At 35.7% G+C, this 21575-nt stretch overlaps 1 protein-coding gene across 8 annotated transcripts in view; it reads right to left on the reverse strand.

The window, feature by feature from the left end:
* LOC144447379 (diacylglycerol kinase beta-like) overlaps positions 1-21575 on the reverse strand; it is a 232522-nt gene that overhangs the window by 12552 nt on the left and 198395 nt on the right. For all 8 annotated transcript variants that reach the window (XR_013482019.1, XR_013482020.1, XM_078137369.1 and 5 more), the window contains 5 exons: positions 19435-19520; positions 18746-18835; positions 16403-16563; positions 15632-15787; positions 13738-13960 (listed from right to left, as the gene is read on the reverse strand). Coding sequence is in view for 6 of the 8 variants with exons in the window: in XM_078137369.1 (XP_077993495.1) it covers positions 13738-13960; positions 15632-15787; positions 16403-16563; positions 18746-18835; positions 19435-19520 (716 nt within the window). In the remaining 2 variants the exon portion in view is untranslated. The remainder of the gene's footprint in view (positions 1-13737; positions 13961-15631; positions 15788-16402; positions 16564-18745; positions 18836-19434; positions 19521-21575) is intronic.

Below are 21575 nucleotides of genomic sequence, written 5' to 3' on the forward strand. Positions count from 1 at the left end.
CACTGTGTTTAAATGTAGGCTCCTGTGTATCTTACTTGATAATGTGCTATATATATATATATATATATATATATATATATCAAATATCAAAACTAATGAGGTTTTCAATTACAGGAAAGACACAATGTATAATATAGAGACATGTGACAACTCTTTATATTTCATGTCTTGTAATGTAAGTCAAAGAAAAGGACGTGACTCTTTCTTTCTATACTGTACTACGGAAGAAGTGTATTTATAATTTGATAAGTCCACATAGGACACATTAATAAACAAACAAACAAACAAACAAACAAACAAACAAACAAACAAACAACAACAACATTAATTAATTGATAATGAAATGACTACATGAGAAATAAAGATAGAATCTGAATGAGATTTGACTTGGACTCAGTCCTACAAGTACTGCATCAATCTATTACTTGGACTCAGTCCTACAAGTACTGCATCAATCTATGACTTGGACTCAGTCCTACAAGTATTGCATCAATCTATTACTTGGACTCAGTCCTACAAGTACTGCATCAATCTATTACTTGGACTCAGTCCTACAAGTACTGCATCAATCTATTACTTGGACTCAGTCCTACAAGTACTGCATCAATCTATTACTTGGACTCAGTCCTACAAGTACTGCATCAATCTATGACTTGGACTTAGTCCTACAAGTACTGCATCAATCTATTACTTGGACTCAGTCCTACAAGTACTGCATCAATCTATGACTTGGACTCAGTCCTACAAGTACTGCATCTATCTATTACTTGGACTCAGTCCTACAAGTACTGCATCAATCTATTACTTGGACTCAGTCTTACAAGTACTGCATCAATCTATTACTTGGACTCAGTCCTACAAGTACTGCATCAATCTATTACTTGGACTCGGTCCTACAAGTACTGCATCAATCTATTACTTGGACTCAGTCCTACAAGTACTGCATCAATCTATTACTTGGACTCAGTCCTACAAGTACTGCATCAATCTATTACTTGGCTTAGGTAACTAAGTCTTGAAAATTACTATGAAAGTCAAGTATACCTCCCATCTCCCATTTGCTAGAACTACCAGAGACCATACCAGCCATCAGTTATACACATTCTTCATTTCACAATTCTCCTTAGAAGGAGTGCTTATAATCACAAGTTTGCCTAATGAAAATTAAATGAAAACCTTTTCCGGAAACACGTCAACCCTTCTTGTTAGCTGAATCACCTTTTAAACTCGTCATTTCAAGTACTATGTACAATTGCTTGTAGTCTGGATGCCAACATGGTTGCTAACTAAACCACGCCTGGTCAAAGTCCCCCAATCATCATAAAAAGTTGTTCATCCAATCAGTGAACCCCAACTGTTATAGTGACATAAACAGTGTATAAGTAGCATCCTGAGCTGTCAAATATACTATATTTGGACATTGCATAACTGCCCCCATAAACACTTACTTTATGAGAGACTGTGTTATTGGTTTGAATTTTGTTTAACAAAGACATGATGTTAATGAGTGTGGGTGGCTGTGGATGAATTTTAAATTGTATCTTATGCTTCTCAGGACTTCTAGAGTAACGACTTTGACTATACTGTGAGTGGAGGTGTAAATGGTAACAATACTGTATAGAAACTAGACTAAATTGCTTGATGGCCATATACAGCGTTTGACAGGTTACTGTCCACTCATTGTGTTTGATACAACGGTAAGAAACTGCACATGCTACACTTTAAGACAGCAAGATTGAATGAATACAGTTTCTTGCAACATTTTGTGTAAGTGAAATGAACTAGCATGCTACCATGCAGACATCTCAATTCTGGTGCCTGGTGTCTATGTTGTGTTCCATCTAGACATCACAATTCTGGTGCCTGTGTGTCTATGTTGTGTAGACATCACAATAGTGGTGCCTGTGTGTCTATGTTGAGTTCCATCCAGTACATTTAAATGGTTTATTTCAGTTAGACAAAATATAAACAAGAAATTATGATCTTGCTATCATATGCAGTGTCTTATTGGTTTCAACATCAGAGAGAACTAGTGAATGCTAACCAACAATGTGCTGTATAAACAGTGCAGAAACAGGTACACATCTAATTAGTTGAAAGCAGACTTGGGTAGAATCACTAATCAATCAAAAATGTCTCAACAAGTAAAACAACATACATAAATAAGTACAATAATATGAATAAAAACTATTTATTTGTTTTTATTGATTGATTGATTGATTGATTAATAGATTGATTGATTGATTTATCGCATCTCTTTTGTTTCTGGGTCTAACTAAGTATGTTAGTGGGGCAGTACTGGCAATAAAATTACATACATTCATTTCTGACTAGTAAATCAGGTACAGAAACAAAACCAAAAAACAAAGGTATGAACTGGGATAGAACATAAAAAACAAACAAAAAACAATAGGTAAAAATGTTAGTATCGGTAGTCTTAAAATGTGTAAACTATTCTATATTAGTTTGATCAAACTCCTTCCTGTGTTTAATTATTTTAATAAGGTATTGTTTGATAAGTTTATCTATTTATTTGCTAAGTAATTCATTGTAGTGTTTTGTAATCATCATCATCATCATCATCATCATCATCATCATCATCATCATCATCATCATCATCATCATAATCATCATCATTGTTCGGCTACGCAGTAATATCACCTATATCTACTAGTAATCACAGACCCTCCACCAACATAAACATAGCAGTTCTGTCCCTTGTTTAAAATCATGGTATAGGTTTATTGACTAAGAGTTCTTCTTAACACTATAATCAATATTGTCCAAGTTCTGCCTTTATACAGCTGCTGATAGCTTAGTCTACAATTTAGTACAAATATATTGATTTATTCATCAAGAAAAATCCAACAACTACAACTAAAAAATATGTTGAGAAATATTCTTCGCAATACACTTACATATAAATGAGTGTAGGTGAACTGGATTACTACATGTACATGTGTATTTGAAAGTCATCAACTGAATTAAACTATAAATAGTATCCAAACACAATATAATGTATGAATATAATTAATCATATTTGTTTTAAATAGATTTGCTTTCTTTCAGGTATATTTAGGAACTGCACCATATGTAAACTAGAGGAAATAGTATGAATTACTACACTATGAGTTGCCATACTGTCCTAGTTCCTGAACTCTTAGCTTTTAGACGTAAGGTTTTACCAACATATGTTAATCCTACTAAATATATATTATACAAAAGCCATATTCATTATGTACTTCAGATGGTGTGTCAATTTTTGTGCCGAACAATTCAAATAAACGAACAAGAGAAATTCCTAAATAACTTACTAGATGCTAACATATGTGTATATGAAATATGATTAACACTGAGACCATTGCATATACTATTCAGTTTTAACAAGTTTACAGTGTAATTGTTAATTGAGTATTGGGTAATTTTGCACACAATTATTTTAATAATTAGTTTGTGCAGCTGTCATGAAATACAATAAATTAAATTGTAATGTTTGTACATTCTCACAAGTCAAAGGATATACTTTTGTATATTTTTTTCTCTTGTATTGAAACACTAATTTATGATGAAACATAAATTATCTAGAGTTAATTATTCCAAATTGGAATTTTTTTATTCAATTATTAGTATTCTGGTTCTCATGGGGTCTCCAGTTCAGTCTAAACTGATCACCAATTTTACAGGTCTAAAAATAATATACATTTGACTATTATTTCAGTCATAAAGAAACAGTTCATAGTTATGATGTATGTATGATGTATGTTTTATTAATCATAATTATCATCTTTTGTGTCTTTTAAAGCTTTGGTTTTCAGTGAGAATTCCATTTCTAATTCAGTTAGGATTAATTATTACATCTTTGTGATTTTGAGTATGGCATCAATTTATGAATAAAAAATAGCGCCAATGGTGTTGTACCAAAACTTTAAAATTTCTCATAATTTCAAAAAAATGTTTATCCACATGTAAATCCAATGTTGTTGTTATCCATCCATGCAATATGCACCATCATTTTAATGTTGTTATGTGCAGTCTCTTAGTTGATGGGTGACTCTATGTCAGACAGACAGACAGACAGACAGACAGACAGACAGACAGAGAGACAGACAGACAGACAGACAGAGAGACAGAGAGACAGAGAGAGACAGACAGACAGAGAGACAGAGAGACAGACAGAGAGACAGAGAGACAGAGAGACAGAGAGACAGACAGACAGACAGACAGACAGACAGACAGTTTACCATGTCTACAGCATTACTGAACCTCTGTTCAGTTGTGCTAAAAAAAAATGAAAGGTGCAATGTAACATTTATGATATAAGGACATTAGCAATAATACCCATTAGTGTAATTTAAGTTCTTATCATCATAAACATGTTACTTCTGTATGTGTTTATGACTCTGTTAGGAATAATTTACAATTTTGAAAAATGTCGGGACAATGATTTCCATTCAAACATCAAATTGTCAAAATTTTAGTCAAGACTTACACATCATATTGCTTGTTTACAACAACATTTCTGTCATATCTCATGTATATTTAGTTTTCGCTTTTAGAAAAGTTCTGGGTTTAAAATCAGTTAGAACCAATTGACAATTTTTGTTGTCTGAAAATAATCACATTATGTATAAAATCAATGATTTAAAAAAAATGAAGAGGAAAGACAGTGTTCATTCAACAATCTCTCCATTTTGTACTGGTTTGTCAAAAAAATTCATTAAAGGTGCAGTCTACATCTGAACAATTTTTCTTTTATTTTTTATATTAAGAATTATTTAAAATTTATTGCTCCACAAACTTTTTACTATTAAAGCACTAGTACAGGATTTAAAGTGAAATCTTTGATGACATAATTATTGGGTATGCCCAGAAATTATGAACATCAGGAACATTTACAAATGAAATTTATAGCAAGCCTGGTTAAACATCTTTGAACAAAAAACTGTATGTTTTATAGCCTGGTCATTCTACGTTACGACAATGGGTACCTGCTTATGTCATTTGTTCTACAGTAATCAAAATATGAGTAAAAAAACATTCAAAATTGCCATTATTCTTTCAAGATTTTTCAAGAAATTATGCTAGCAGGGTATTTCCAAGTATACTACTATATTTTTTACTACTTGTCTGTTAACTCTAGTGACAAGGCCCCTTTACGGTTTTAGGGTCATTTGTAATTCAAGGCCCCTTAGGTCACTTGTAATTCAAGGGCCCCTTAGGTCATGATCACATATACTTTCCTTGGGTGAACAAAGAAAAATATTAGGGAATAAATATTTTATAATATCATGAAACAACACTAAGAGGGTGACTTTATATTCATTTCAACATGAATATAATATTAGAATGTTAGAAATGGAATATCAGTGAATGTTTTAAATTGAGAAAGAAGTACGTAGTGTCTTAAGTTGAACTGTAGTATTATAATAACTTCAGTGGTGTTCAATCCAGTTGGCATGACCTGCATCTGGGGTGAAAAAGCAGACTTTATCAAATGGATACATAACATATTGTATGTTAATTATCCAATTGTGTAAATGTCTGTTTTTTTTTTATTTTTAGAAACATTCAACAACCAAGAAGGCTTTAGTTTGCGACAGGATTTATAAACATGGTATTACAATTAGTAAGACTCAAATACTCAAACTAGGTAATTTATTGCACTAATGCACAAACTAATAAAACACAGGCTAAGGAGGCAATAAGGATAAAGTTGAATAGTTGAGTTTTAAGAAAATTACCACAAAACATTGCTAAACACAAATACAAATACACATACACACATACACACACATATACACAAATACATACATACATATACATACAATAATACACATACAATAACACACACACACACACACACACACACACACACACACACACACACACACACACACCCACATGCACATAGTCACACATATTGTCCCACTCTGACACATAACCCAGAGACACATTACTGCCCACTCCCCGACACACATGCACAGAGACAGACATTTACTATAGAGGGAGAATTTTCAAACAAATTCATAGTATTATAATCCATTGAAGCGACTAAATATCTTAAATTCAATATTCACATAAAAAAACTAATCACAAATGTTAGTGTTAATCTTCAAATAATACTGCTGAGACCATAATCCAGAATCCATAATCTATAATCCCAAGGCATGCCACCACTAGAATGAAGTACAGACTCAATGTGTAGATTATTAGAGGTTTACTGTGTCATGACTGCTTATAAAATGTTCTACATTAAACAATAGGGTGGTAAAGTAATGTAGGACACAAGTTATGAGGCTATCAAATCATGGTGTGACTACCTGTGTTTGTTTATAGTAACAAATCTACCTCTATGATGAGAACTTTGCAATGACCATTCCTTAGATGCTCTTGGCGTTTATCTGTATCACTCACTACATACTTGCTGTGAATGCATATAATTTTGGTGTAATGGCAACTGTTTGCATTTTGGATGAAATTTATTAGTTGGGTATTAAACAATTTTGGACTATAGTGTACTTGAAATATAGTGACATCGCTTTGGTGAGTAAATGTACATTTATTACAGTACCTATCCTGTGGATATTCTGAATTTCTTAGTGAAAGTGACTCCATTTCCAGGCTGATTTATTTTGGTACAAACAATGCCTCACTACTACCTGTAGAGCAAAATCTACATATGTTCACAGTATGTTGGTACAAATTAAATATATGATAAAAAGTTTATTACTTGAGGTACTATTCAGTGTGCCATCAATGTATCAAACGTATGGGAACATTTTATGATGTATTAGTATTTGGTTTGCTATCTTGTACCACATGGTGACTCACAAGTAAATGTTGGCTATCTGACTTGACAATGTCATTTGCTAGACCAGAGACTTGGCTATCTGACTTGACAATGTCATTTGCTAGACCAGAGACTTGGCTATCTGACTTGACAATGTCATTTGCTAGACCAGAAACTTGGCTATCTGACTAAGACAATGTCATTTGCTAGACCAGAGACTTGGCTATCTGACTTGACAATGTCGTTTGCTAGACCAGAGACTTGGCTATCTGACTAAGACAATGTCATTTGCTAGACAAGGGACTTGGCTATCTGACTAAGACAATGTCATTTGCTAGACCAGAGACTTGGCTATCTGACTAAGACAATGTCATTTGCTAGCCCAGAGACTTGGCTATCTGACTAAGACAATGTCATTTGCTAGCCCAGAGACTTGGCTATCTGGGTTGACAATGTCATTTGCTAGACCAGAGACTTGGCTATCTGACTAAGACAATGTCATTTGCTAACCCAGAGACTTGGCTATCTGACTTGACAATGTCATGTGCTAGACCAGAGACTTGGCTATCTGGCTAAGACAATGTCATGTGCTAGACCAGAGACTTGGCTATCTGACTAAGACAATGTCATTTGCTAACCCAGAGACTTGGCTATCTGACTAAGACAATGTCATTTGCTAGCCCAGAGACTTGGCTATCTGACTAAGACAATGTCATTTGCTAGCCCAGAGACTTGGCTATCTGGGTTGACAATGTCATTTGCTAGACCAGAGACTTGCCATGGCTATCTGACTAAGACAATGTCATTTGCTAACCCAGAGACTTGGCTATCTGACTTGACAATGTCATGTGCTAGACCAGAGACTTGGCTATCTGGCTAAGACAATGTCATTTGCTAAACAAGGGACTTGGCTATCTGACTTGACAATGTCATTTGTTAGCCCAGAGACTTGGCTATCTGGGTTGACGATGTCATTTGCTAGCCCAGAGACTTGACTATCTGGGTTGACAATGTCATTTGCTAACCCAAAGGCTTGGCTATCTGGGTTGACGATGTCATTTGCTAACCCAAAGGCTTGGCTATCTGGGTTGACAATGTCATTTGCTAGCCCAAAGGCTTGGCTATCTGGGTTGACGATGTCATTTGCTAGACCAGAGACTTGGCTATCTGACTTGACAATGTCATTTGCTAGACCAGAGACTTGGCTATCTGACTTGACAATGTCATTTGCTAGACAAGGGACTTGGCTATCTGACTAAGACAATGTCATTTGCAAGACCAGAAACTTGGCTATCTGGCTAAGACAATGTCATGTGCTAGACCAGAGACTTGGCTATCTGACTTGACAATGTCATTTGCTAGCCCAAAGGCTTGGCTATCTGGGTTGACGATGTCATTTGCTAGACCAGAAACTTGGCTATCTGACTTGACAATGTCATTTGCTAGACCAGAGACTTGGCTATCTGACTAAGACAATGTCATTTGCTAGACCAGAGACTTGGCTATCTGGCTAAGACAATGTTATTTGCTAGACCAGAGACTTGGCTATCTGACTAAGACAATGTCATTTGCTAGACCAGAGACTTGGCTATCTGGCTAAGACAATGTTATTTGCTAGACCAGAGACTTGGCTATCTGACTTGACAATGTCGTTTGCTAGACCAGAAACTTGGCTATCTGGCTAAGACAATGTCATTTGCTAACCCAGAGACTTGGCTATCTGACTTGACAATGTCATTTGCTAACCCAGAGACTTGGTTATCTGACTAAGACAATGTCATTTGCTAGACCAGAGACTTGGCTATCTGGCTAAGACAATGTCATTTGCTAAACAAGGGACTTGGCTATCTGACTTGACAATGTCATTTGCTAGACCAGAGACTTGGCTATCTGACTTGACAATGTCATTTGCTAACCCAGAGACTTGGTTATCTGGCTAAGACAATGTCATTTGCTAACCCAGAGACTTGGCTATCTGACTAAGACAATGTCATTTGCTAACCCAGAGACTTGGTTATCTGGCTAAGACAATGTCATTTGCTAGACCAGAGACTTGGCTATCTAACTTGACAATGTCATTTGCTAGACCAGAGACTTGGCTATCTGGCTAAGACAATGTCATTTGCTAGACCAGAGACTTGGCTATCTGACTAAGACAATGTCATTTGCTAGACCAGAGACTTGGTTATCTGACTAAGACAATGTCATTTGCTAGACCAGAGACTTGGCTATCTGGCTAAGACAATGTCATTTGCTAAACAAGGGACTTGGCTATCTGACTTGACAATGTCATTTGCTAGACCAGAGACTTGGCTATCTGACTAAGACAATGTCATTTGCTAGACCAGAGACTTGGCTATCTGACTAAGACAATGTCATTTGCTAGACCAGAGACTTGGCTATCTGGCTAAGACAATGTTATTTGCTAGACCAGAGACTTGGCTATCTGACTTGACAATGTCGTTTGCTAGACCAGAGACTTGGTTATCTGACTAAGACAATGTCATTTGCTAGACCAGAGACTTGGTTATCTGACTAAGACAATGTCGTTTGCTAGACCAGAGACTTGGCTATCTGACTAAGACAATGTCATTTGCTAGACCAGAGACTTGGTTATCTGACTAAGACAATGTCATTTGCTAGACCAGAGACTTGGCTATCTGGCTAAGACAATGTCATTTGCTAAACAAGGGACTTGGCTATCTGACTTGACAATGTCATTTGCTAGACCAGAGACTTGGCTATCTGACTTGACAATGTCATTTGCTAACCCAGAGACTTGGTTATCTGACTAAGACAATGTCATTTGCTAGACCAGAGACTTGGTTATCTGGCTAAGACAATGTCATTTGCTAGACAAGAGACTTGGTTATCTGGCTAAGACAATGTCATTTGCTAGACCAGAGACTTGGTTATCTGGCTAAGACAATGTCATTTGCTAGACCAGAGACTTGGTTATCTGGCTAAGACAATGTCATTTGCTAGACCAGAGACTTGGCTATCTGGCTATGACAATGTCATTTGCTAGACCAGGGACTTGGCTATCTGGCTAAGACAATGTCATTTGCTAGACCAGAGACTTGGTTATCTGGCTAAGACAATGTCATTTGCTAGACCAGAGACTTGGCTATCTGACTTGACAATGTCATTTGCTAGACCAGAGACTTGGTTATCTGGCTAAGACAATGTCATTTGCTAAACCAGAGACTTGGCTATCTGGCTAAGACAATGTCATTTGCTAGACCAGAGACTTGGCTATCTGGCTAAGACAATGTCATGTGCTAGACCAGAGACTTGGCTATCTGACTTGACAATGTTATTTGCTAGACCAGAGACTTGGCTATCTGACTAAGACAATGTCATTTGCTAGACCAGAGACTTGGCTATCTGACTAAGACAATGTCATTTGCTAGACCAGAGACTTGGTTATCTGGCTAAGACAATGTCATTTGCTAGACCAGAGACTTGGCTATCTGGCTAAGACAATGTTATTTGCTAGACCAGAGACTTGGCTATCTGACTTGACAATGTCATTTGCTAGACCAGAGACTTGGCTATCTGGCTAAGACAATGTCATTTGCTAAACCAGAGACTTGGCTATCTGGCTAAGACAATGTCATTTGCTAGCCCAGAGACTTGGCTATCTGGCTAAGACAATGTCATTTGCTAGACCAGAGACTTGGCTATCTGACTTGACAATGTTATTTGCTAGACCAGAGACTTGGCTATCTGACTAAGACAATGTCATTTGCTAGACCAGAGACTTGGCTATCTGACTAAGACAATGTCATTTGCTAGACCAGAGACTTGGTTATCTGGCTAAGACAATGTCATTTGCTAGACCAGAGACTTGGCTATCTGGCTAAGACAATGTTATTTGCTAGACCAGAGACTTGGCTATCTGACTTGACAATGTCATTTGCTAGACCAGAGACTTGGCTATCTGGCTAAGACAATGTCATTTGCTAAACCAGAGACTTGGCTATCTGGCTAAGACAATGTCATTTGCTAGCCCAGAGACTTGGCTATCTGGCTAAGACAATGTCATTTGCTAGACCAGAGACTTGGCTATCTGGCTAAGACAATGTCATTTGCTAGACCAGAGACTTGGCTATCTGACTAAGACAATGTCATTTGCTAACCCAGAGACTTGGCTATCTGACTAAGACAATGTCATTTGCTAACCCAGAGACTTGGCTATCTGACTAAGACAATGTCATTTGCTAACCCAGAGACTTGGCTATCTGGCTAAGACAATGTCATTTGCTAGACCAGAGACTTGGTTATCTGGCTAAGACAATGTCATTTGCTAGACCAGAGACTTGGTTATCTGGCTAAGACAATGTTATTTGCTAGACCAGAGACTTGGCTATCTGGCTAAGACAATGTCATTTGCTAGACCAGAGACTTGGCTATCTGGCTAAGACAATGTCATTTGCTAGACCAGAGACTTGGTTATCTCACTTGACAATGTCATTTGCTAGACCAGAGACTTGGTTATCTGGCTAAGACAATGTCATTTGCTAGACCAGAGACTTGGCTATCTGACTTGACAATGTCATTTGCTAACCCAGAGACTTGGCTATCTGGCTAAGACAATGTTATTTGCTAGACCAGAGACTTGGCTATCTGGCTAAGACAATGTCATTTGCTAGACCAGAGACTTGGTTATCTCACTTGACAATGTCATTTGCTAGACCAGAGACTTGGCTATCTGGCTAAGACAATGTCATGTGCTAGACCAGAGACTTGGCTATCTGACTTGACAATGTCATTTGCTAGACCAGAGACTTGGTTATCTGGCTAAGACAATGTCATTTGCTAACCCAGAGACTTGGCTATCTGGCTAAGACAATGTTATTTGCTAGACCAGAGACTTGGCTATCTGACTAAGACAATGTCATTTGCTAGACCAGAGACTTGGCTATCTGACTAAGACAATGTCATTTGCTAAACAAGGGACTTGGCTATCTGACTAAGACAATGTCATTTGCTAACCCAGAGACTTGGCTATCTGACTAAGACAATGTCATTTGCTAGCCCAGAGACTTGGCTATCTGACTAAGACAATGTCATTTGCTAGACCAGAGACTTGGCTATCTGACTTGACAATGTCATTTGCTAGACCAGAGACTTGGCTATCTGACTAAGACAATGTCATTTGCTAGACCAGAGACTTGGCTATCTGGCTAAGACAATGTCATGTGCTAGACCAGAGACTTGGCTATCTGGCTAAGACAATGTCATTTGCTAGACCAGAGACTTGGCTATCTGGCTAAGACAATGTCATTTGCTAGACCAGAGACTTGGCTATCTGGCTAAGACAATGTCATTTGCTAAACAAGGGACTTGGCTATCTGACTTGACAATGTCATTTGCTAGACCAGAGACTTGGCTATCTGGCTAAGACAATGTCATTTGCTAGACCAGAGACTTGGTTATCTGACTAAGACAATGTCATTTGCTAGACCAGAGACTTGGTTATCTGACTAAGACAATGTCATTTGCTAGACCAGAGACTTGGTTATCTGACTAAGACAATGTCATTTGCTAGACCACAGACTTGGCTATCTGACTAAGACAATGTCATTTGCTAAACAAGGGACTTGGCTATCTGACTTGACAATGTCATTTGCTAGACCAGAGACTTGGTTATCTGACTAAGACAATGTCATGTGCTAGACCAGAGACTTGGCTATCTGACTAAGACAATGTTATTTGCTAAACAAGGGACTTGGCTATCTGACTTGACAATGTCATTTGCTAGCCCAGAGACATGGCTATCTGACTTGACAATGTCATTTGCTAACATGTTTGGTGATTAAAAAACAAAATTAAGTGTTACACTCGTAGAAGTACACAACATCTTTTCTCTATACAAAATTAAGTGTTACACTCGTAGAAGTACACAACATCTTTTCTCTATTAAGCTTATCATAGGTTAGGTTGATTCATGTTGATATCCATATGCCATGATATTGTATGATGATATATAATATAATAAATCTATTCATATAAATTTATGTTTTATATGTATATATAAAGAAAGAGTACTAAACTCTTAGAGTCAATTACATTGAAATTACTGATGCCATACCACTATCATACAAGTTTATTACATAGTATTTGGACTTGGTACTGACTTGTATATATAATTCTTATATATACAGCAGTTAATTCATACGCGAAAGCCATGAGGGAAAAATGATATAACCAATATTTCTCACATATTGCTTTGAAAGGTGAAAAAATTACATGGTATCTTGATGTAAACAATTAGTCCTTTTTAGGTCACAGTTCAATGACTTTAATGTATCTCTTTTCTTGATTAGTTCATTCATAGACAATAGAGGGGAAGTTACACATCCAATGGTTCACTTACTTTGATAAGAAAGTCACATTATTCTCATTACTGATGCACATTCACTAAATTACTACAATATCAAAATTAATTGTTAGTGGTTTTCTTTCACTAATTGCTTACGTTTTCAGTCTGATTAGATCTAATTTATGTTAATATCATCTGAAAGTGAATGTTTAGTGAACAGTTCACAAAATAGTGCAATATAATCCCACATGTATGTAAGTTAATAGTTTAGAGTGGCAATATGGGTATTTTATTTTAGAATTGGGATTAAACAAGATATCACTACGTTTTTCTAATTGAAAAAAAAAACCAATGTGAAACAACATGGATCAAATCCATATTTAAAAGTTCAATAATTGCAACAAAAGTGAAAAAAAGAGTAAAAAGTTTGTTATTGTATGTACAAGATGTAAGTGGAAAACAAACTAAGTAAATGTAAGTAGTCATTTGTAAAACACAAGTACTTCAACTATTTATGCATGGGGGTGTTGAAATAGTTGGGGAAGCAACAGATACATGGTTAGACTGGTTGTAATGATATAGAATGTTTTCACAACTTTAACCCCTACTTATTTATTACCTTGTGTTGCATATTGTAAGTCTCCTGATGATGTGGTACTGAGTGTGGGATGAGCTTGACTATCTCTATCATCTTTCTTGGAGGGTTTCTTTGATTGTCGACTGTGTCGTTTCTTGGGTGTATCACCCCACAGGTTTGTACCTCCGTGAGTGCTAGGTATGTTGAGTAATGCTATACACTGTAAAGGTGGTCCGTTGGCAAGATCAAGTGACACACCATCACACTGCAATGTACAAGAAAATTGTTATGGGATTATCATAATCAATTTTAGAATTGATGTTAAATTTATGATCATTCCAATTATATTGATGATAACATATGTTGTCTTAATTGATACTTGACATTAACATTAGAGCCTTGCTTGCAAAGTTTTCAACCATTCACGAATATTTTAATCTCTTTAATTCCCTTCACTATTCAAAATCTGTACGGTTGAACTGTTGTGGGGGAAATTTACTGAAAATTATAATCCAGAGAGAACAAATAGACGTTATTCCCCACTATTTTTCTTCATTCATCCAAGGAAAATATATGTAAATTAGTGGGGCTTTGTTGCTACAAGTTGCTAGACGAGAAGTGAATGAATAAAAATATTGGCAATTACCATAATTATACCAGCATCAGTAATATCAAAGAAAAATAGCACCAGTGGCATTGTAGCACAACTGTATGTTTTTAAAAATGTTTACCCACATGTTAGGTATAGGTGTTCATTTGCTGAATGATTATCTAGTTGCCTATCCAACCCTGTTGCTATCTTTGCGATATATGTGATCATTTGGCTGTTGCTATGGGCATGGTCATGTTGCTAGACATATTTGCATACATTTTTTATGTTATTGTTGCAATATGGGTGATCATTTGGCTGTTGCCATGGGTGTGGTCTTGTTGCTAGGCATATTTCCAAACTTTTTTAATGATTACTCACTTGCCTACCAGATGATGTTGTTATTTAACCAAAATATACTGCCATTTGGTTGTTGCTAAGGGCGTGGTCATGGTTGCTAGGGCAATTGTGTCAAAATATTTTGAAGAAAATCTGCAGAATAATGCTTCTAGAAACATCTCACCAAGTTTCAGTCTCATTGACCAAGTACTTTTTGAGATATGTTTTTGAACAAAATTCTCATTTTTATACCTAATTTGCATATCACTGACGTGATCATTATATGTTAAATATTTCTTCATCTATACACCCCTAGATGCATCTCCATTAAATTTCAGAATTAAAGATTTTTGCCCAGAAAACACATTTTTAGCTCTAATTTGAATATTACTGATGGGATCATCATATTGTGAACAAATCTTAATCTTAACACCCTTAAAAATGTTCCCACCAAATTTAAGACCGATTTGCCCTTTACTTTTTGTGTTTAAGTTTTTTGACCAAAAATCACATTTTTTGACCCGAATCACACACCAGTGGTAAGATCATTTTGATTTGAACAATTTCCCAACTAGACACCCAAGGTAATACACCCATGAAATATCATGGCAGTCGGTCCAGCGGTTTTTGACTTTAAGTTGTTTACACACACACACACACACACACACACACACACACACACACACACACACACACACACACACACACACACACAGACAGACAGACTGACACTTTGCCATGCCTATAGCACTACTGAACCTTAGTTGTGCAATTTCAAACATTTTGACTCATCTTTCAAACACTGCAGAACCAGTAATGTAGACATTTATTGTTGTGACATACACATGTATTGTTACACATGGAATGACCCGGGTATAAAATCCGTATTTTTTGTTTAACTTGGCGTGTGCATGGTATAATTATAGTAACAATTTACATATTAATCTGGAGGATTGAGTGATACAAATCATGTGATTAGAAGAAAAAACTAAAAATGTGTTCTCTTACCATCACATCTACATCCTCATGTAAGTTTTTACAACTTGCAAAGAAAGTTTCCGAGGTACCAAATTCAAAATACCACAATTTGTTCTTCATCCGACTGTTGAACTTTTCGGGATGTCTTTCCCTCATGGTGTGGAAACGAAGGGCAATGGTTGCATCCTGTGAAAGAAAGATGATATAAACTTAATTAATTGTTATCATGTCATTGCTTTATACAACTATAAAATACTAAGTTTTTAAACTTGACATTAGCCACTTGACTTAGAGTAAGGTATACACAATGATAACATATTTACCAATTCTATTGCATGGTACCCATGTGGACAGGAAGGTGTACAAGACAATAACACTGACCAATCCTATTCTAATACCCATATGGACAGGAAGGTAGGTATACAGGATAATAACACTTACCAATCATATTGTAGTACCCACATAGACAGGAAGGTAGGTATACAGCATAATAACACTTACCAATCATATTGTAATACCCATATGGACAGGAAGGTAGGTATATAGGATAGTAACACTTACCAATCCTATTGTAATACCCACATGGACAGGAAGGTAGGTATACAGCATAATAACACTTACCAATCATATTGTAGAACCCACATAGACAGGAAGGTAGGTATACAGGATAATAACACTTACCAATCATATTGTAATACCCATATGGACAGGAAGGTAGGTATATAGGATAGTAACACTTACCAATCCTATTGTAATACCCATATGGACAGGAAGGTAGGTATATAGGATAGTAACACTTACCAATCCTATTGAAAAATAGTTGTTGATAATAGTATAGGGTATGGAATCTCCCTTTTCATTGTCATTGGTTGTACTGAGCTCCACTTTCCATCTGTCCATCAAAACCATAGATGAGTGTTCAATCATGCTAAGACCCTTGATTAAGCTTTCTCCACCATATCCTAGGAGCAAAAGGAGCAGACAGTATATGTACTATTAGTATATTCAATAAACTACTATTATATTTCTACACTCAGACTTTTTTTTGTGTACATAATCTTGCAACAGGTTCCATTGGGAGAACAGTGCTAATGCACTGAAATGGTGTCTGTATATGTATATTAATAAATAAATAAATAAGTAGAACTAGTAATTTATTCAATAATAATGTGGAAATGTAGTAAAAAAAACAGTGTTCTACTTTCACATCACCATTTTGAAAGAAAGCTCTTGTTGCATGTGGACATGATTCAAATGATAGGAAACTACTATTTTTATTATCTCTATTTCACTGACAGCTAATATCTTTTGATTAAGTTTACAACTTTGGACATGATCAAGTCTAATACACCTGAACTCTGTCCCTCCCCAATTTAGTAATATTTCTTTGAGTATATTATACTTCTTGAGTAATATATCTGGCATATATATGGTGATCTATTGTCGTTCATTCATTTTTTGAGATTTATGGAACACATTTATGTTAATCCAGTTGGTAAGAAAGTTGTTAACGTCATAGTTAAACTAGGAAGACTATTTCAAATGAATGCTAGGAGGATTAGAATACTGACAGGTCTTGTGATTATAACTTTAATAATGCTTTTCTTCTAAATTTTGATGTTTTGAACAACTCTAATGTTGTTATCAAGTCAAAGATCACAATAATCTAAAGAAAGTGATGTTTTAGTTGTTATTGAAACGTATTAACAGGAAACTTATGCTAACAGTGATGTCGTGATGATTTCCTTCCCATTAGTCATGAAAAATGGAAAAACCTGATGTCCTGAGTCAGCGAGTGTGGTATGATAAGTTGTTTGCATATCTGATGATGTTTATAATGTTACTAATAATGGCTTGATAAAAACTGATAACACATTATGGTTTTCTTTGCATGGGTTAACAAAGCTCTACAAAGGACTGCATTATCACATTTTGTCAATATTTATAATTGGCAACAAACATTACCAAGTGATAAGCCAATGATGATGAAGTGCTGGCAACCCCACATGGAAGGCTAGTAATGAGTTTATGCTATAATGGTGATGTTGTAGTAGAGTTAGGATATTTTGACAATTCCCAAACCATACAAAGATGTAATTAATATCATGGTGAAGGGTACTAACAGTTAATGAAAAAAATATGAAGGCTTCATATCTTTGTAGAAAACACTTCTTGAAATGATCACACTTATTAGTCTCATAAAAACAAGCAAGGGGTGGGGGCGGATACAAAAAGAAATCATTCAAATAAAGGGATTTACACCGACCTAGGCCTAGAAAAAAGTTGTTTGGTTCCGGTTACCCGACCCCCACCTAGATTTTCAGTGCCAACCCTAAACGTTTTTTTACGTATTCGAGAAAAAAATAATAAAATCACGAAAATTGTGAAGTGTCGCCAGAAATAGTGGATGCGGAAACTGACAGTAACTGAAAAAGACAATTTAAAACTGTTCTTCCAATCTGTAATGGCTGTATATCAAGAATTAAATAACACAGAGACCATTTGGATAACAATGGAAAACCTGAACTAATGAAATAAAATAAAAAGCTAGCGACCCCACCTATTCTAAAATTGAGTGTAACTGGAACCACACAATTTTTTTTTTGAATTCTCAACAAACCTGTTACTCAGTCTACTATTTATGGTAGTTACTGTTCTTTTTATTTAGTACTTTAGAGCAAGTGTGTATGTGGGACAGATGTCAATTGCTTGTTCATGATTGGCTCTGCAGTTGTCTTCACTGAAGTAGGGAGGGTTATTTTTGTGTTTCCCCATGGATCAGCAAACTGCTTGGGCTGGACAAACGCACACAAAAAAGACCATGAGGGTATTTAAGTGAAGCGCGTGCTGACCAGAAACAATTCTTTCTTTTTTTGGCCTAATATAAAGTTATTCTTGTGGGCAACAGTGAGTTTAAAGGGAACAAAGTCGAGCTTATTTCATCCTAAAAATGATTTCAAAAATTCAAATTCGCCATGAACCGACCTCTGTACACTGGGGTAGGGAATTCTGGGTATGGTGCCCAATTACCAATGCTGATGTCACCAGTACCCCTATCTGTCAGTCTGCTTGTAACAACAGATACAGACACTAATACTCTTTTTAAGGCGTTGTTAATTTATCTGAATAATCAGCTCTTCTTACCTCCTCCCCATCTTAGACACCGTGCTAGGTCATTACCCGTACCTAATGGAAGCACAGCTACAGGTGGTCTGCTTGCCATCTGAACTTTATCTAGTCAACAAAAAACATTACATTGTCAAGGTAAAGTATCCTTGTTTCAAAAATGTTCAAAATCGCTAATATTGTGCGTGTGTATGTATGTATGTATGTATGTATGTATGTATGTATGTATGTATGTATGTATGTATGTATGTATGTATGTATGTATGTGTGTGTATGTATGTATGTATGTATGTACATGTATGTATATATGTATGTATGTGTGTGTGTGTATGTATGTATGTATGTATGTATGTATGTATGTATGTATGTATGTGTGTATGTATGTGTGTATGTATGTATGTACGTACGTACGTACGTACGTACGTACGTACGTACGTATGTATGTGTATGTGTGTGTATGTGTGTGTGTATGTATGTATGTATGTATGTATGTATGTATGTATGTATGTATGTATGTATATATGTATGTATGTATGTATGTATGTATGTATGTATGTGTGTGTGCACGTAAACACACACGTGTGCATGGATGGATATATGCATGTATTCTGAGTGTGTGTATGTGTGAGCATGTGTGTGTATGTGTACTTGCACATGCGTGTGTGTATGTATGTGAAGTTGAGAGAGGAACTAATGTTGTCTCTTACCCATGACATCTAAGACCCAGCCTACAGTTCCATCACCACCACAGCATAATACCCGGAAATTTGGAACATCTTTAAAAAATTTTAACCTGCAGAAAAATAAGAAAGTAAAAAGGTGAAGGTGACATATCTGCGTTTGTGCTCTTTCAGAAAGTGTTTTTATCCTAATACTGCAAGGTTTACCAACATATCATAAGTAAACAATGACACAAAGCAGGGGATTTTACACAGCCTGAGGGCATAGAATTATGTAATGTTCAAACTACAATATTGGGTATCACTCTAGCCTAGATATGCCACTAGGAAATTGTGTGATCTTGCAGTCTTCAGCTAGTTTTCAAAGACTTGTTTAAAATTTTTACCAGACTGGCTCATTGTGTTCATGTACAAGAAGGCATTTTAGTCACTACTTATTTTTACTAATTACCAGACTGGTACATTGTGTTCATGTACATGAAGGCATTTTAGTCACTACTTATTTTTACTAATTACCAGACTGGTACATTGTGTTCATGTACATGAAGGCATTTTAGTCACTACTTATTTTTACTAATTACCAGACTGGTGCATTGTGTTCATGTACATGAAGGCATTTTAGTCACTACTTATTTTTTACTAATTACCAGACTGGTACATTGTGTTCATGTACATGAAGGCATTTTAGTCACTACTTATTTTTTACTAATTACCAGACTGGTACATTGTTTTCATGTACATGAAGGCATTTTAGTCACTACTTATTTTTTACTAATTACCAGACTGGTACATTGTTTTCATGTACATGGAGGCATTTTAGTCACTACTTATTTTTACTAATTACCAGACTGGTACATTGTTTTCATGTACAAGAAGGCATTTTAGTCACTACTTATTTGACTAATTACCAGACTGGTACATTGTGTTCATGTACAAGAAGGTATTTTAGTCACTACTTATTTTTACTTATTACCAGACTGGTGCATTGTGTTCATGTACAAGAAGGCATTTTAGTCACTACTTATTTTTACTAATTACCAGACTGGTGCATTGTGTTCATGTACATGAAGGCATTTTCGTCACTACATGTACTTATTTTTTGCATTTCTGTTTTCCAGCGTAATAAGCAAAAATAAGTCTTTCAGTAAAAATTTCCAGGTTAACAGTTTATTATATATTCTTCATTTTACTGACCTTATAACGCTCTGAAACAGGACATAAACTAGTCAGAACTTTAGGAAACCCTTGGAGTTTTGTTGAGACGTACATCCAGTTGTCAATAGCATTTTAAAATTTCTTGTTTGTTTATAATTACAATAACTATTTCAAACTGTATTGATAGTCATGCACCTTTATTAAAAGACATCCATTTGATCCAACTTAATGGTAATAATGCCACTTTCTTCATATTTCAAATACTTTATTTCCTAAATATTGTCCTTCATACATTACTAGCAAACAGTGTGTGCCACATGATTCACAGTATGGAGGAAATGTCATATTGATAATGCCATTGTGACTGTGTTATATCATATGTTGGTTTGTGATGATCATATGGCTGTGTGATATGTTGGTTTTTGATGATGATATGGTTGTGTGATATGTTCATTTGTGATGATAATATGGCTGTGTGATATGTTGGTTTGTGATGATAATATGGCTGTGTGATATGTTGGCTTGTGACAGTGGTATGACAGTGTAACTGTGTGATATATTGGTTTGTCATATTGATATGGCATTGTAACAGTGTGATATGCTGGTTTGTGATGGTGGTATGACAGTGTAACTGTGTGGTATGTTGGTTTGTCATATTGATATGGCATTGTGACTGTGTGATATGCTGGTTTGTGATGGTGATATGGCATTGTGACTGTGTGATATGTTGGCTTGTGATAATGATATGGCATTATGACTTTGTGATATGTTAATCAGTGATATTGATAAGGCAGTGTGATGTAATGTGTAATATGTTCAGCTGTTGTACTGATAAGAGTGAGTCCCTGTAAAATAGTATGTGATATGGCTGTTTTACAGGTACATTGCATGATTTAATAAAATAGTCATACAGACCAGGGTTGATATGGAAATAGTTATATTACACACAGTGTAATATGTAATAGTGTAATATATATTATAATTTTCCTGCATATGTTGAAGGCTAAAAATGA

Source organism: Glandiceps talaboti, chromosome 16 (genome assembly GCF_964340395.1).
Source record: "Glandiceps talaboti chromosome 16, keGlaTala1.1, whole genome shotgun sequence".
NCBI lineage: Eukaryota > Metazoa > Hemichordata > Enteropneusta > Spengelidae > Glandiceps > Glandiceps talaboti.